Consider the following 18,436-nt stretch of genomic DNA (forward strand, 5'->3'; position numbering starts at 1 on the left):
GTGGTTTTTAGAAATCGAATTACAGGAATCAAAGGTATTATATCTAGAGGCCACATTCCAGTGCAGAATGTCAGAATTAGAATGGATATTAGAACATTGAACATGGAATGTCAAAAGCAGGGAGGGATCTTAGAATATTGAACACTGAATGTAAAAGATGGAAGGGACCTTAGAAGCCATCTTGTCCAAAGTTTTTCTTTTTCAGGGGGTAGAAACTGAGGCTCAGAGAGGAGCCATGATCTGCCAGTTGGAGAGGCAGCCAGAGGCTTCTCAAGTCTGGTTTCTATTGAAATAGAATATAAGCTGTTTGAAGTTAGGGACTTTTTCATGTTTGTCTTTATATCCCCAGTGCCTAGCACAATGCTTGGCACATAGTAGGTACTTAATAAATGTTTATCACTTCATTCTACTTTTCACTTTAGCATAACCTAAAGAAGTCACTTAAACTTTCTACTCCTCCGTTTAGTCATATAAATTAATGGTAATAGGTGACTCACTTCAGAAGAACAATTGCAAGGTTAGTGAGATAAAGTCAACCAAGCTACTTTCCCACTGTAAGGAGGCACAGCAAGATGCATGGAAAACTTTGGCTCTTCGGAACTATCTGGTGAGTAAACTTAGAAATAGCCAAATGCTGAGCAGTTGCTTTTCTGACCTAACACATTCCACACAGCTTTCTGGCCCTCCCAGTACAAAGCAAAATTTTGGAAATATGAGCTTTCAGTTAAAAAAAGCTAGAATTTCCCATTCTTTTCAATTACTTTTCTGGCTGTCAATTTTCCCTGATGGGAGTATTGACCTAGCACTACACCAGTCTTGTTGGAGGGATACCCAGTACAATCAGTCAGTACCATTCACTAAATCACCCTTCTCAACACTCCACCCTAGCCCATAGAACCCTATGTAGGCCATTGTTTCGAGTTCACATGAATGTCATCCACCTATCACAAGGATTGATTTAGGCCCACACACTGACACACCCATGTGTTGCTCCCTGGAGCCATCGACTTTGTTATGTTTAGGGTGGAGAGTGGGTAGAAATTACAGTAACAAAATACCATGTCAGTGGCAGCACCTGGACCAGAACCCAGTTTACCTAACTACATGGCCAATGTCTTTTCTACTGTCTCAGAGGTCAACAAACAAGTTCTGGCTTTGATAGGAGATGAAGGAAACACTTTCTTCTCTGCTCTCAGAACATGGATATACAGAGAATTCATATTGGACTCGCGTGTTCATTTTTATCACCCCAGCCTCTAATATTCTGTGTCTTAATGTCTCTTCCAGGGAGGCCACTTCATGTTCTAAAGTCCCTTTAGTATATGTTCAAATGTCCCATTATATTTTATAATTCCAATTCTTAGAGTACCTGTGATTTAATTGTGTGGGTATTCCCTTAATTCACACAGATCATCACTTCTCTAGTTGTTCTTGGTAATAGTAATAGCAGTAATAGCAGTAATAGTAATAGTAGTAGTAGCAGCAGCAGCAGCAACAGCAATAGCAGTAGCTAGCATTTACACAGCACATTAAAGTTTGCAAAGTACTTTATAACTATTATCTCATTTCATCTTCACAGCCCTGAGAGATAAGGGCTATTATTATTCCCATTTTATGTATGTGAGAATAGAGGAAAACCAAGGTCAAGTCATTTGCTTAAAGTCAAAAGTATCTGAGGCTAAATTTGAATCATTTTTCCTGAATCCAGGCAAAGCACTCTATCCATTGTGCTTAGGAGATCATTTGATTGGTCTATAGGCTAAAAAATTAATAAACAATGACTGGTTTCCTATGTAAGATCCTTTCTACCCTATGCTAATAATATACTTACGTGACCCAAAGCAGTCTTTGGCAGCTTTAATCTCAGAGATTTTTAAGGAAGAACTTGCATTCCAAGAATATAATCTTAGAGAGGTCTGGTTCTCTCCACATTTCTACACACTGGGAGAAAATGTTAACTTAATGTGTGGTTCCATTCAGTTGCTTAAAACAGACTCCCAGACTATTCTCATGTTAATACTATTCAAAACATCTCCTAGTTGAAAGAAACCTGTCTTTAAAGTGTTGCTCCTGTATAAATTGTTTTCCTGATCCTGTTAAGTTCTCTGCATCAATTTTTACAAGTCTTCGTAGTATTCCCTGAAGTCTTTCCATTCACCATTTCTTCAGTACAATCATATTCCCATAACTTTCATAAAGCACAGACCTGATCATGTCAGCCTCCTACTCAATAGACTCCAAGGATGCCCTATTGGCACCAAGATCAAATACAGAACGCTCTATTTGGTATTCAAAGACCTTCATTACCTGGCCCCCTCTTATCTTACCAGTCTTCTTACTCCCCCCCCCCTTTTTTTTTTAGTGAGGCAATTGGGGTTAAGTGACTTGCCCAGGGTCACACAGCTAGTAAGTATTAAGTGGTAAGTATTAAGTGTCTGAGGCCACATTTGAACTCAGGTCCTCCTGAATCCAGGGCCAGTGCTCTAACCACTGCACCACATAGCTGCCCCTTGTTACTCCCCTTTTGATCTAGTGACACTAGCTTCCTGACCATTCCATGAACATAAGATGCCCCATCTCTGGGCTCTGGGCCTCTTTTCTGGCTGTCCCCCATGGCTGGAATGCTCTCCCTCCTCTCCTCCTGCTGCTGACCTCCCTGACTACCTTTATGTCCCAACCAAAATGCCACCTTCTTCCCAACCTTTCCCAACCCCTGTCAATTCCACTGGCTTTGCTCTGCTAATTATTTCCCACTGATCCTGTTCATTGCTTTCTTCGTTGAGGTCAGGGACTGTCTTTTGCCTCTTTTTGTATTTCCAGCTCTTAGCACACTACCTGGTACATAGCAGGTGCTTAATAAATGTTTATTGATTGATTGATTTGTTCAGCTATTCCCCAATTGATTCATCTCTGGTCCTTTGCCAAAAGAAATACCAAAAAGAACTCCTATATTCTTATACAGATGGATCCTTTTCTTCTTCGATTTCTCAGGCAGATTCTACAACCTGACCTTTAAAACTGCTCTCTGGAGGCTGTCACTATTGAAGACATCATTTTCATCCTTTTAAAAGAGTCCTACACAGTTTGATTCTCTAAGGATGTGTAAATCATACCAAGAACCTAACTGGAATTGATCTGAAGCCAGAGAATGGCATTCTATAATAGGGAAAAGAATACTACATAGAGACTACACCTAGATTTGTACCTGAGCTCCATCACTTTAAGCCTGTGTGACCTTAGATATATTTGTCTTGCTCTTTGGGGCTCAGTTTGCTTTTCTGTAAAATGGGAAGTAAAAATTGATGCAGAGAACTTAGCAGGATCAGGAAAACAATTTATACAGGAGCAACACTTTAAAGACAGGTTTCTTTCAACTAGGAGATGTTTTGAATAGTATTAACATGAGAATAGGAGGACAGTGGAGTCTGAGAGTCTGTTTTAAGCAACTGAATTCTAAAAGTAGAACTGCATAGAAGAGAATATAGATCAAAGACTTATTGTTTTCAAAGTCAAGCTTGATAAACCTGGCTAAGACACAATACAATCCCATGCAATCAGTCCAATTCAATAAATATTTACTGAACACCTGCCCTGTCTGTGCAGACAGAGCCTTGGGCCGAGGAGGAGGCAAAGGTTGACAGTAGAGACTCTCTACCCTTAAGAGGTTCACAGTCCTAGTTGAATTTCTCATAGAAACAGAGACACATGAGGCACACCTGAGAAACATTGCAAAAGATGGTTTCAATGCAATAGTTAGTTTGAGGGTGCCCAGCCCTAAATACTAACTTCAGATCCCTTAAGTCAGAAAACCTGGGTTTAATTCTCAACTTTAACCTTTACTAGCTATAGGACCTTGGGCAAAGACCTGAACCTCTCTGATCTTCAGTTTCATCACCTGTCAAATATGGATTCAAGATATAGAGAACCAGGAAGGTCCAAAGGATGAAGAAGGTTGAGGGAAAGAGAGAGAGAGAATGGCAGGAACTGGGTAGGTAAGAGAGAAAAAAATGTAGGGTGATAGAAGAGAGTAGGGAGGAGGTATGGTTCAATGGAAAATATGGGTTCAAATCCCAACTCTGCTACTTACCAGCTGACTTTCAGTGACTCATCTTAACTCTCTGGGGGTCAAAATTAAGAAGATGGACTCAGTGATCTCTAAGGTCTTTGCTGATGCTAATTTTCTATGATACATTTGGGCAACCTCCCTCACAGGAAGCTCTTTATAAACTGTGAGGCACTATACAAATAGGAGCTTTTTTATTAAAAGAAAGAAGTGAGGGGCAGCTAGATGGCACAGTGGATAGAGCACAGGCCCTGGATTCAGGAGGACCTGGGTTCAAATCTGGCCTCAGACACTTAACACTTACTAGCTGTGTGACCCTGGGCAAGTCACTTAACCCCAACTGCCTCACTAAAAAAAAAAAAAGAAAGAAAGAAAGAAAGAAAGAAAGAAAGAAAGAAAGAAAGAAAGAAAGAAAGAAAGAAAGAAAGAAAGAAAAGAAAGAAGTGAGAGGAATCCTGGGGTGTGTGTGTGTGTGTGTGTGTGTGTGTGTGTTTATTTCACCCAGGTTGCATTGTTGTTAGGGCTGCATCTAGGATTCTGCCAATAAGAAGAGGGATGGGCATTTATTTCTAGGAAGCCAAGGAAGGTGCCAGAGAGGGCTCAAGCTGTTACAAAGGCACCCAAATGAGTAGAATATATAGCTTATGGTGTTGAGGGCAGGGGGTATATTCACTTGTGGGGACTCCCAAGCTTACCTCATGAGTACAGGCAAACTTGGACTCCTTTTCTGTTCATTAGAAAAAGAGATGAATGAATAAAGATAATTCCAGCCTGAACCCCTGGCTAGGTAAGATGGTCTCCCACTTCAGTTCCTTCCTTTACACTGCCATAACCATTATCCTGCTTCAGATTTCCATCACTTCTTGCCTGAACTGTTTGGACAGGGGCTGAATGTATCTGTCTGCCTTTATTCCCCTTCCCAATACACACACACACACACACACACACACACACACACACATTGTTCAACACATCCTAAACATTCTGCCTGTCACCTTAATAGTGCATAGGTCAGAGAATGTGTCACTGGCCTTCACTGATCAGGAAACTTAAGAATCATCTGGCCTTTTTTTTTTCTTTTTGGTGGGGTGATGAGGGTTAAGTGACTTGCCCAGGGTCACACATCTAGTAAGTGTCAAGTGTCTGAGGTCAGATTTGAACTCAGGTCCTCCTGAATCCAGGGCTGGTGATTTATCCACTGCCCTACCTAGCTGTCCCCACCTTACCTCTTTATTTTATAGATGAGGTATAAATGGGGAACAGGATTTATCCAAGGTAACAAATCTAGTGACAGAACCAAGGTTCAGATCCAGGGCCTTTGACTGACAATTCAGCAGCTATTCCTCTGAATCTATCACATGCCTAGCAAATCAAATATAAGCCTCTAAATCTTTGCATTTCAAGACTCTACATCTGGTTCTAGCCTTCCTCTTTAGCCTTATCTCACACTATTTCCCTTTCTTTGCTCAATGTTTATGTCATATTGCACCTAACCTTGCCTACCACCTCTATGCAGAGATTCACAACATCTTCGATGTTACTCTCCCTGACTCTCAACTTCCATACTGAAATCCTTTCTTACTTTCAGTGTCTAGATTGAGGACTTTCTCTGTGACAGCTTTCTTGTCTACTAAAGGCCAAATGACATTCCATCTCTTTTGTATTTACATAGTTGCTTGCATTTTGTGTCCCCAACTCCCCAAGCCATATGAATGAAGACAACTGAGTGCAGGACAGAGTTTCAGCTGTTTTTTTTTTTAAATATCCACTGGGATTAGCATCATATATGATGCTTAATTAGTGTTTAAGAGATGCTTGTTTATTGACTGACTGACCCTTGCTACCCAATATATCATCCCTTTCTGACCTTTCTTTTGTCCTTATCTCAGTCTACCAATCATTCAGGGCAAAAGTCCTGGGCTTCCAAGGAGGGAAAGATCTTTACTTCCTGCAATCCAGAAGCACAATATCATTGAAACCACACTGGATTGGGGGTCATAAAACTAGGATTTGGGTCCCAACTCTGCTGCTAATTATCCATGTAATCTTGAACAAGTCAGTCCCTTTCTAGGTACTCCATTTCCTCATTTTTAACATTAAGGGGCTGGACTAGATCCTCCCTCCCCATTAGCTCTAAATTCTGACTAAAAATAAGTTAGCTTCCCTGAGCATCAATTTCCTCCACTAAGAAATGAGGATAAATAATAACACTGACACTATCTGCCTCACAGTTCTGTGATAAGGAAAGCATTTTGAAAACCTTTAAACATAAATAAACTGATTTTAGTCTCTCCAATAAACAGGAGAATTCTGAGTTTGTGGCTGTTGCTCTCACATTAGGTGGAGCAGGTGAGTTAGCATCTCTCTCTCTCTACCTGGCTGGCCCATTTTTAGCCTTTGGCTTTTCCCTCTTTGGAAGAGAGCAATGGAATCATGGGCTAGACATTCCAGTGTAGGTGTCAGTAAGAGCATAAAAATCATCAATTTGGAGATTAGGAAGAGGCTTTAATGCTATCTAGTCCAATATCCTGATTTTGCAGATGTGGAACAGGAGAGATGATATTGCCCACGTCCATACATCATGTTAAGTGATTTATCTGGGGTTACACAAGTAGCATATGATTGAGGCAGGCTTTGAACCCCCAAACCTCTGATCCTAAATTCAGTGCCCTTTCCACTACAACATGCTACTTCATAGGTATTTTTAAACAATGTATAAATTAAACAATATATAAATTTTCTCTCTGTATCATCACCAGTATCACCAAAAAAGTGTGAATAAGAAAAAGTCAATATTCTAAATAGACTCAAATGAAGAACTTCAATGAAATAGACTAGTAAGACTAATTTAGAAAAAATCCATGCAGAGAACTTAGATCCTTCATCCACCTCTTTCACCTTAGAAGGCGGTAATTGAATTTAACTGGGAATGTGGAGATCTAGATTTGAGTCTCATCCTTTTCACTTATCATGTGACCTTGAGCAAATCATTCCACTTCTGTGGTCCTCATTTTGCTCATTTGTAAAATGAATGGATTGATATATATGGGATGTCAAGAGAGTCTAACTCAATTCAACAACAGACATTTGTTAACTCTAATATAATAAGCTCTTCATCATCTCTAGCATCTTGTTTTTAAGGTTTCTTTCTGTTCTAACATTCAGGATTGTATGATAAGATATTTTACATTCTAAGAGGATTTGTGATATACTGAGAAGAGAAATGGACTCACAGGAGAGAAGTTAATTCAAATCCTGGTGCTAAAATTTGAAAGCTGTATAATCCCAAGCAAATAACTGAACCTCTTCCTTTTCTTAAGTGTAAAATAGATGCTAATATCTACCTGATAAGGGTCATTATAAAGAAACCATGTTGTAAACCTGAAACCACTACAGAAATGGGAATTGTGTTTTGTAATGCCTTCCATCTGAGTGACTGTGTTCCAAGGTCTCTCCCATCTCTAACATTCTATGTTCTAAGGTCCCTTCCACCTCTGACATTTTATTTCCTAAGGTCCCTTCCAGCTTTAGAATTTTATTTCCTAACATCCTTTCCATTTATGACATTCTATTTTCTTAAGTCCCTTCCAGGTTTAGCTTCAACATTTTATATTCTAAGGTCCCTCCAAGTCCCGACAGTTTATGTTTTAAGTTCCCTCTCAACTCGAACATTCTGTTCTGAAGAACTTACCAGCTCTGAAGTTTTTTTTTTTTTTTATGTTCTATGTTCTAGAACTCCATCCTTCTTTGATCCTCTGTACTGTGTCCTAAGGCTATACCCAGCTCTAACATCTCTTGTCTGCATTGTAAGTTTCCATCAAGCTCTAATATTCTAGGTTCTATGTTTTAGTATTCTATGTTCCAGGTTCCCTTCTAGTTTTAACACTTGATGTTCTCAGATCTATGATGTAACCCTTGTAGACACCCATAGTGCCCTGTATAGGTCTGTTCATGAATCAGTCATGAAGGAGCTATGTTTATGTTTTTGACATAGGCCATTAGCACCTCTCAGTAGGATGAATGGTGTTAACACCCAGATGTCCATCACCAATCATTTGTCTTCAGGGAGCTGGGAATAGAATCAATGAAAAGAGGAAAAGCTGGACTAACCTGAATTTCATCTTCACTGGCAACATCTGGGAAAAAAGCAGAGATGCAGAAGATAAGGTAATTAAATCATCAAAAGCACATAATTCACAGACAGTATAACTTCTGAACACAGTCAAGCACTCCCCCAAAGTGAGTGTTGCCAGTGGGGCCCACTAGAGCTTTATAGCATGAACACTTAGATGATCCCTTAGCATTTCCTCCTAATCTCTGCCCCTCCCTTTTCTCTGCTTGTTGAAACTATAACTGACTGACCTTCAAAGCCCAATCTGATGCTACTTTTCCTAATTCCTTCCAACTTCCCTACCTGTCTAAAGTAATCTTTCCCTCATCTGACTTCAGAGCACTTAATATTCTTAAGCATTTCTCACAGTCAAATTTGTATTACAGTAATCTGGATTCCTACTTTAAATTTTCTGTCCTCTCCAGAGACATTTTGGAATAGTACAAATAGCCCTAGATATGGGATCAGAAGACCAGGGTTTGAATCCCAGATCTGATACTTCCTAGCCATGTAACCATGGACAAATCAGTACTCTCCTGGGAGCCTTGGTTCTCCCATTTGTAAAATAGGTGTGATGGTATTTATACACTTTCCTCCAAAGTATTTTATGTGGATAATGCTCTGTAAACTTTTGTAAACCAGAGCAAGCTCCTGAGGTCAGAGAAGAGTCTCATACATATATGTACATATGTATGTTTGTACATACATCTGCCTATGTGGGTGTGTGTGATACACACTTGCAAGTATATGTATATGAGTGCACTGTATACCTAATATGTGTATATATTCCCTAGGTACTGAACAGTGTCTTGTGGCTAATACGTGCTAGTATGGCCCAGAAATATTTTTGAACATATAACACCTTCTTTCCATGGAACTTTAAAATGCAAGCACTGTTCCAATAGATTAGACTCATTCCCAAGAAAGTCTAACAACTTATAGATTCCTAGATTTGGAAGGGGCTTTGGAGATCAATGAATTCAAGCCATTACTTTGACACAGGAAAAAACCATGGGCTATCATGGCACAGTGGAAATAAACATGGATATGGAGTATAAGTAACCAAGTTTGAATCTTGCCCCTGTCACTTACAAGTTTTGTGACCTTGAGAAAGCCACATAACTTCTTGGCCTCCCTTTCCTCATCTATAAAGTATGAAAGACTCCTAAAGTCCCTTCAAGCTCTAAATTTGTCATCCTACAACTTATAGAGCATTCTTTCCACTTTGCCATTTTTTTTGCTTTTCAAAACTCACGATTAGCTAAAGGGCTCAAAACTTTAGCTCACTCAAAATCTCTGCTTTCCACCTAGGCATAAGGGGTAGCTAGATAGATAGTGTGCCAGACCTGGAGTTGGGAAGATTTATCTTCCTGAATTCAAATCCAGCCTCAGACACTTAACTAGCTTTGTAACCATGGACAAGTCACTTAATCCTGTTTGCCTCAGTTTCCTCATCTGTAAAATGAACTGGAGAAGGAAATGGAAAACCACTGCAGTATCTTTGCCAAGAAAACCACACATGAAGTCACAAGGAGTTGGACATGACTGAAAATGACAGAACAACAATAAAACATAGATATAAGGTAGCCTCTGTTTCAATTAGAATATGTATTCTAAACTCCATTTGGGCCTGTGTCCTAACAGCAGTTTCATCAACCCCATACCCAACCACAGTTAAACAAAGTAGTTTGACATAGAGAAAAGTGGGGGGTGGGGAGGGGGAATTAGAACTAAGAATCCTGAATCTACGTCTTATTTTAGAGCTTCTTAGTCCAGTAAACTTGGACAAGTCATTTAATTTCCTCATCTGTAAAAATGAAATAATGATGCCTGTATTATATACCTTTCAGGGTTATTAAGCCTTGTAAAACTTAAAATACTAAAATAAAGAGAGTCATAATTAAACAAGGTTACTACAAAGCACTGGATTTGTTTGACTTGGAGGCAAAAAACCTGAGTTCGAGTTCTGTGTTTACCATGGACTGGCTAAGTGAGATCAGGCAAGTCAATACTCACCCCACTCTGGCCCTCAATTTCTCCCTTGAAAATGTCGTACCTTGCTTCTGCTCTTAATTATATAAAATTAGAATAATAATAACAGCTCCTCTCTCTTAGAACTTTAGTTTAAGGTTCACAGAAAACTTTTTTCATAACTACCTGTATAAGAATTCTTATCCCTTCTTTACTAAGCGGCTTCTCCCATAGTTACAAAGCTAGTAAGGGTTAGAACTATCAGGGCAATATCCAGGGAACATATCCCTTACTTCATTGCTGTCCACCTCAGTTTCCCCAACTGTAAAATCGGGATAATAATGGCACTTACCTACTAGAGTTTTTATGAGGCTTGAGATAGTTGTAAATTGTTTTGCAAAGATTAAACTCTCTATAGTGCTAATTATTATCATTATTATTGAGGAAGCAGAGGTCCAGAATTAATATTGAAGCAGGGCCTAGAACTCAAGTGTCTAAACTCCCAATCCAGTCCTCTCTCAGCCAGATTGGGGAAATTTGGTTTTCCTTGGGGGATCCAGCTTTTTCAGAACAGCTGCCTCTGATCTCACATCGCAGCACAAGCAATTGAACTTGGAGGAGGGCCCACCGGATGAGCCCTATCCCCATGTTGACTCACTATCCTAGGGCTCCCATTGGCAGAAAATTTGAAAAGCCAAGGAGGGCAAAACTTCAAAAGAAAGAAAAGGCATACACAATGGGAAAGGCAGAGGTGTTCCCAGGACATTCTAGCCCCTTAAGAGGAGCTGGGGTACTTGCTTCTTTCCCACGTCTTACCCTTCTTTGTTACCAGAATTCTATAAATGTTTAGGAGGATTTTAAAATTTTCGGATTAAAAATTGGACGATGTCCACCCTATTTTTTAATCCACTATCCTGACCTCCATTTCATAAGAATACTTGCACTGGTTATTTCTCAGGACTGTGATACAGAAAGCTCTTTGTAACCTTTAAAGTGTTATAGCAATGTGAGTTACTATTATTACTAGCTCTGGGGATCAGCAAAGGCTTCCTGAAGATGGTTAATGTCATTTTAGCTGATTTTTAAAAGATGGGCAGGTATTCAATAATTTCTTTTGGTCCTCCATTCTTTCCAAAGTGAGAGAATGCAATACCACTACAGGAGAGGCATCATTTTTGCACATGGCTTACTACATTTTAGCACAATTCTTCATGCTTTCCAAGTGCTGAAGTTTCTGGCACTTCCTACTTTGTTCATTCCCTTTTCTCTAGATCAATCTCTCCTACCCCCAGTACGGTCTTTCAGAAGACCACTCTCCCACCTTCTGTTAAATCAATTGTCACGGTTCAGCATCTGGTTCAAGTTATGGACAACTCAAGAACCCTCTCCCTGCCCACCAATAATCTCTGAGCCAGACCTAATCCTAGAACCATTTGATGATATTTTATATTTCCCCATGGTGGCAAAGATAGCCAAGAAGAGACGGAACAACATGAAAAAAAATTGAAAAGATATTTGAGAGTAAGCAGAATGTGCTACACGAGGTCTAAAGGAAAGTCATGGAAAGGGAAGGAAAGATAAGAGAAAGAAATTAAAGGAGAGAAAAAGAAAAAGAGAAGCAAGGAAAGAAAAGAGAAGAGAAGCAAGGAAAGAAAAGAGAAGAGAAGGGAGGGGAAGGGAACAGAATGGAATGGAACAGACTGGAATGGAAGGGAAGGGAAGGGAAGGGAAGGGAAGGGAAGGGAAGGGAAGGGAAGGGAAGGGAAGGGAAGGGAAGGGAAGGGAAGGGAAGGGAAGGGAAGGGAAGGGAAGGGAAGGGAAGGGAAGGGAAGGGAAGGGAAGGGAAGGGAAGGGAAGGGAAGGGAAGGGAAGGGAAGGGAACTTTCTTTCAGGAAAGAGAAGTGAAATAAAAGAAAGTAAGAAAAGAGAAAGGGAAAGAAAATGGGGAAAGAAAAGGAGAGAGAAAAGAAAGGCAAGGAAAAGAAAAGAAAAACATCTTATTTGCCACCTCTTCCTTCTTCCCTGCCCCCCCCAAAAAAAACCTAGAATTTTTTATCACCAAGTTTCTGACTGAATTAAATTTAATATTTATTCAAGATATAGGCAAGTTTGACAAAGAAACACAAGATATTTGGCATGCTAATGATTTACCTTCTTATAAGAATGAATGACCCCATGGGAGAGAGGAAAGCCTACTGGATCAAAGCTCTGAAGAACCAGGTTCTAAACCTGATTTTGCTGCAGACCTTGGGTAATTCAATTCAACCAAAAACCTCTCTTCCCTGGGTCTCTGCCCCTCTGTCAAATGAAGGAGTTTGACTAGATATGTCTTGAATAATAGCAACTGCTGACATTTGCATAGTACCTTAAGGCTTACAAAACCTTTCAGATGAATGAGCTCACTGGATCTTCACAAGCCTTAAAATTTTCTAACTCTTTACCCTATGATCCTATAAAGTCCCTTCTTTGGGTGGCATTATGTATGGACACCCTATCTCAGGTGGACAGAGCTACCCCTGGCAAGCAACAAGGCACTCACCTGGGATGCAGCCCAAGGCCAGGATGAATAGAACAAATAGGGCTGAACTCTTCATTGTCAGGACAGGTCTCACAAGACAGCGTCTACGAGTTGACTTGGCACATTGCATCGCTAACCGGATGCTCTGACAGGGAACAAGGCCGATGGGGAGTCAATTATTTTATACGAGAGGAGCTCCACCCCTTGGAGTTGCACCATCCTTCCTCTAAAAGCCATCATTAACAATATAAACCAGTTTGTTGAGAGCAGTGCTGATGAATGTGCACAGCAGTTTCCATGGCATAGGACATATTTGAGAACATACCCAAGTAGCAGATCCCAAACAGATAGTGGCTACTTCCCTAGAATGGAGGGATTTTGTGCTGTTGGGCAAAAATATAAATATAGTAGGAAAGAGACCTTAACTGAGAACCAGGAGATCTGGGCTCTAGTACCACATTTTTTCATCAATTGGACAAGTGCTAAACAGAACAAACCACTTCCCCTCTTTGAGATCCAATTTCCTCTTATCTAAAATGCAGAAATCCTTTATGGCTTGTATCTTACCTTTATTAATGGTCCTTTGGGCCCAGAGTTTTGCAAGAGAAAATCCCAGAATTCAAGAGAAAGAAGAAAGTTAGTCAATGTATGGCATTGTCTCTACCTACCATTCCTTGTAAACAGAGTATGTAAGAGATGGAAGGGACCTGAAAATATAGAATATCAGAGCTAGATGAAAACATAGAATGTTATATTTAGAAGGAGTCTGGGAATATAGAATGTCAGTTCTGGAAGGGAAATGAGGTTATAGCATTGTCAGAGCTGGAAATTGCCCTAATGATGAAAAAAATGCCATCAAGAAAAAAAGCCTCATCCAGATTAATACAATGGTAGGTGTGGCACTCAAACCCAAGACTCCAGATTCAAAGGCTAGACCACAGGGTCTTTCTCTTTTAAAACAAATACATGACTTTATTTCATTTAAATGAAATAAATAAATAAATAATATGAAAAATAATATATAAATATATATTATATATAATAATATAAAAATTAATAAGCACTCTCATGAGCTTGAAACATCTGCCCACTTTAAACAGGATATTGCCCAAATGACAAGAGTCCATCACTTTGTTGCCAGCCTATGATTCCACTAAACCAGTGGCTGAGAAACACCAGTAGAATTACTGTTGATGCTCAGGTTGGTATAATGGAAAGAATCCTAGTCTGGGAGTCAGGAGACATTAATTTAGTTGTATATATTGGAGCAAGCACTATTCCCTGGATTTCTGTTTTCTCCCTTCTCTTTCACTATAAAATGAAACATTTCATCTGGATATTCACTTTCAGTCTCTGATATTCGATCTTTCAATGTCCCTTCCAGCTATCACATTTGATGTTTCAGGATCTTTTCTAGCTCTGACAGTCTGTATTCTATAACTGTATTTTTATAACCTCTAGGATCATTTCCAGTTTTCAGTCACTGCTAAAGTCAAATCTGGATATAAATAAGTAAGGTACAACAGGATTTTAACTTCTATGCCTCCCTGATTCTATTTTTCTCTAAACCTTAGAATACCAGATGACCCTTATCCATATTTCTATCCTAAAGTCCCTACTTTCAGTAGGGACAGATGCTTCAGACCCTTGGCAGAACAAATATATCTTGCTTCTTAAATGTTAATTGTTGATGCTTGTGAAATTGAATATTCTTGTTGGCACTGACTGAATCTGCCATTTGGAACCTCCTCACCTTTACCAAGATGTGGCACTCACCAATCCACTTCCAGTGAGGGAAGCCATGCCTAAGAGGAGGGCAGAACCAATGGCTGTGAGATGATTGACTGGCTAAAGAATCTAAATTATGAGGAAAGATTGTGGGAGTTGCTTTTCTTCTGACTAGATTAGAGGATGTAATGTAAATGCCTTTTAAACTTACAAAATTGAGCAAAAAATTGTTTAGGATGGACCAAACTAAGACATTCTTCTCAGAGAAGAGAACCAGTTGGAGAATGCTTAGGAAGTCTACCTATTAGAAGAATGTTCCAGATGGACACTACTTTTGGGGTTCTTTCCATTTTAGCTCAGGAATGCTGTGGATCCAGAGGTGAATCACTCAACACTCTGCTAATCTTTTTGTGAGCCTGGAAATCCCAGGGATGGAATGGAGACTCTGGAGGATTGGGGAAGTGGTGGGGTCAAAATCAGGGTCAGGTTTAGGGAGTAGCCATGGCTGATGTTAAAGGACAGGATACTGAGAAAGACCCCCTTTGCTTCATCAAAGAGAGGAATTACAAAAAGGGTAAATTACAGAATTGTGGTGTCTCAGAACCAGAAATGGTCTTCAAGGATAGCTAGCACAATCTTTACCTGAATAGGCCCCTTCTCTACAAAATCCCCAACCCCTCATCATGACCTCTGGTTCCACAGTCTCTCTGTGTCTCCTAGTTTATTCACCCCTGTTCTGATCTTTCTTTCCTTCCTTCATAGTCATAGTCAAAAGATAATAGTGAAAAGGAATGTCAGAAGTTATGAAATCCAATCCATTCACCTTACAAAATGAAGAAACTAAGACCCAGAGGATTTGGATAACTTGCCCAGAGTTCCATAGGTAGAAAATAGAAGAGGCAATATTTGAACCTAAATCTTACCTTTAACTACAGGTCCAGTGATCTTTACATTGCATCATGCTACAGTCCTGATCTTGGCACTGTCCTTTGTCCTTCTTCCTTTGTCTTTCCTACTATTTACTCCTTACTATTCCTCAACCCCAGAACAATACAAACTACTGTCCCTACTTCTGACCCAATAGCATTACTGGCAATAAGATGTGAAATTGTTGCCTGGGTCCAATTTCAACTGAACCTTAATTGCTACAAAGGAATCTTTCTGTTTATTTCTGAGTGCCTTTATCACATTCTCCACAATGACTGTTGTAAGCCTTAAGCTTCCAACTCTATTCTCACTCCTCATCTCACCAGATGACCTTGCCTTTTATTCCCAAAAGGGATAAGGGGAAGGAGAAGTCATGGTACAATGCATAAAGCTAGCCTCTGAGGCAGGAAGACTTGCGCTCAAATCATACTTCTAACACATTCTAGCTGTGTGACACTGGGCCAGTTATATAACCTTTCAGTGCTCTTGGTAAATCTCTAAGATATGCTTCAGAAAAGATGCCAATCACAATTAGTAGAGAAGGGTTTCCTTATCTAGAAGCTTCCTAAATCAATTAAATCATAGCCTTTATCTATCTATCTATCTAAATGCATATATATCTATCTGTGCATAGTGTATATCATTACTATCTTTTTGTATAAGCCTTGTTTCTTAATCATATCTACATCTCTCTATATATACATATACACATATTCATATATACATTTTGGAAAACTAGGGATTCTATTAGTTGAGAGTTAAGATATAGTGTATTCCAGAAATGACTTACCACTTGTACAAAATCATGGGAATCAGATATGGGTACATACACATGAACATGAATGAATGAATGAAGCATTTATTAAATGTTTACTTATCACAAAGCAATGTGCTATGTACTAGGGATATAAAAACAAAAGTATGACATACCCTTCTCTCAAGGAGCTCATATTCCAATGAGGGAGAAAACATATACAGAAGATTTTAGCTGCAAATCATATAGAAAAGTCCTATGGTCCTTATGGTGCAGCAGCAAAGCAGATGCTATGCATCTCTTTTAATATTATTGGTACTGATAAAATCATATCAGTTTCTGATGAACCATTTGACAATGCCAAAGAACTTTCTTCTCTGGATCTTACATATATGTGGTTGTTTGCCATACTGCATCTTCACAGGAGTTGCTTCTCAGGATGATGACTACAGGCACTAGACTGAAAGCATTGCTATTTCCAAGGCTCTTTGAGTTCAAAGTACTCACATATCTCCATGAGGGTCTGAGGGAGAAATGGAGGCCAAGGTAGTGGTTTGACTTACCTGGCTCATACTGCCTCATACATACATACATACATACATATACTTTTCAGTTCTCTACGCAACTTAGACTGTAAGTTGCAAAGAAAGTGGTAACTGGCATTGGTAAGAGTGTTCTCACATAGAAAGTTCCCTATACCAATGAATTAATGGGTCTGATTCCTTTCTCTAATCCCTATCCTTGTATGTTTGTGTGTATACCTATACATATACACATATATAGGGGTATATGTGTATATAAATATGCATATATGTATAAATAACATAATCTCTAGCCCTTATTTCTCTTTTGAGCTATAGTCATCAACATATCCAATTAGCTACTGAACATCTTGACTTGCTTTTCCCACCAATCCCACCCAACCCAATTTAGAACTAAAGTAAAACAAAACAAAACAAAACTACAGCCATCCTCTCCAAATCCCTCTTCCTCCCAGGAAATAATCTGCCCCTCCACTCAAATTGCTTAGTTCTGGTGTTGGTAGTACCATCTTCAATGTCATTGCAATTCAAAACCTCAAAGTTATCAATTCTTTTCTCACCTTCACCCCTCAAGTCCCATTGGTTGCGAAGTCCTATTGATTCTACCTCTTCATCTTTCACATGTTCTCTCTTATCTCACTCACACTGCTACTACTCTGAGGAAGCCCTCATTCTCTCCTGGACCATTGATATAACCTCCTAATTTGAAGGCTTGCCTTCTTACTTGACTCTCTCCTCTCAGAGCTGTGTAAAACATGGCTTCCAAAGTAATTTACTAAGGCACCAGTCTGACCATATCATTCTTCTGATGAAAAACATTCAGCATCTCTCTATTGCTTCTAGGATAAAAGACAAACTCATTAATCTGGTATTGAAAGACCCCCACAAATTTAATGTCAAGCTACCTTTCTAACTTTATTGCACTTACTGCCTTTCACATATTCTATAATTCAGTCAAGTTGATAGTGAACCTCTGATGTATGTTTCTAGCTACTAGATCACTTTTTGCTATGTATTTAGTATATACTAAATTATATAGCCTGCAGTATTGTGTTACACAGCTTCTCCTATTTCCTTGCATAACCTACATTGATTACCAAGTCCTGAATTGCTATCTTAAACTCCATTTCCACAAATAAATCCACATGACTTAGGCACCAGTTAGATCCTTATTTGTGTTGGATCAGTTAATACAGATGTCACCTATGGAGGGCCTCTAGCCACTTTATAAGCTCCATCAGGATATAAAAGACTTTCTATTATATTTGGTAAATCCACTGTTATATTCCCATTATCAGCCTTTACTATTGCTTAATGAAATACTACTAGATTGTTCCAAATGTATTTCTGTAGGGTTTTTTAACCTGTTTATGACATTTTCTTTAAAAGTTGATTCTTCTAAGTTTATTTATTTATTTTGTGTGTTTGCTTGCTTGTTTGTTTGTTTGTTTGTACGTCTTTCCTCTAGGCTTGGCTCAGGGACCACTTCCTCTGTCAAGTCTTTCCTTTTCCCCTCCAGCATAAAGTATTCCTTGTCTCCTAAAAAAATTTAAACATTTTGTCCAGATCTTTCATTTGCCCCATTATTGCCAAGCATATATGATATTTATCTAAGAACATGTCATATCTCTCCCACAAAAATCCTGCAGTCAATAGTTTATAAGATCCTTGAGGGCACAAATTATATAATTTAATACATTTTTTGTATTTCCAGAAGCTAGCACGGTGCCTTACATTCAGTAGATGTTTAATAAGTGTTTTGTTGAATGAATGAAAGAATTTTCACCAAGTATTCATTATTGAGTCCTTGCTTGGAGACCTC

General features: G+C 39.1%; 1 protein-coding gene across 1 annotated transcript in view; it reads right to left on the bottom strand.

The window, feature by feature from the left end:
• Window positions 1–12,802, bottom strand: part of SPINK5 (serine peptidase inhibitor Kazal type 5) — a 63,077-nt gene extending 50,275 nt beyond the window's left edge. The window contains exons 1-2 of the mRNA XM_043986815.1: window positions 12,685–12,802; window positions 8,174–8,199 (exon numbers count right to left, since the gene is read on the bottom strand). Of these exons, the coding sequence (XP_043842750.1) occupies window positions 8,174–8,199; window positions 12,685–12,793 (135 nt within the window). The 5' untranslated portion in view covers window positions 12,794–12,802. The remainder of the gene's footprint in view (window positions 1–8,173; window positions 8,200–12,684) is intronic.
• Window positions 12,803–18,436: the final 5,634 nt, after the last annotated feature.

The sequence above is a fragment of the Dromiciops gliroides genome, chromosome 2 (genome assembly GCF_019393635.1).
Source record: "Dromiciops gliroides isolate mDroGli1 chromosome 2, mDroGli1.pri, whole genome shotgun sequence".
Taxonomy (NCBI): domain Eukaryota; kingdom Metazoa; phylum Chordata; class Mammalia; order Microbiotheria; family Microbiotheriidae; genus Dromiciops; species Dromiciops gliroides.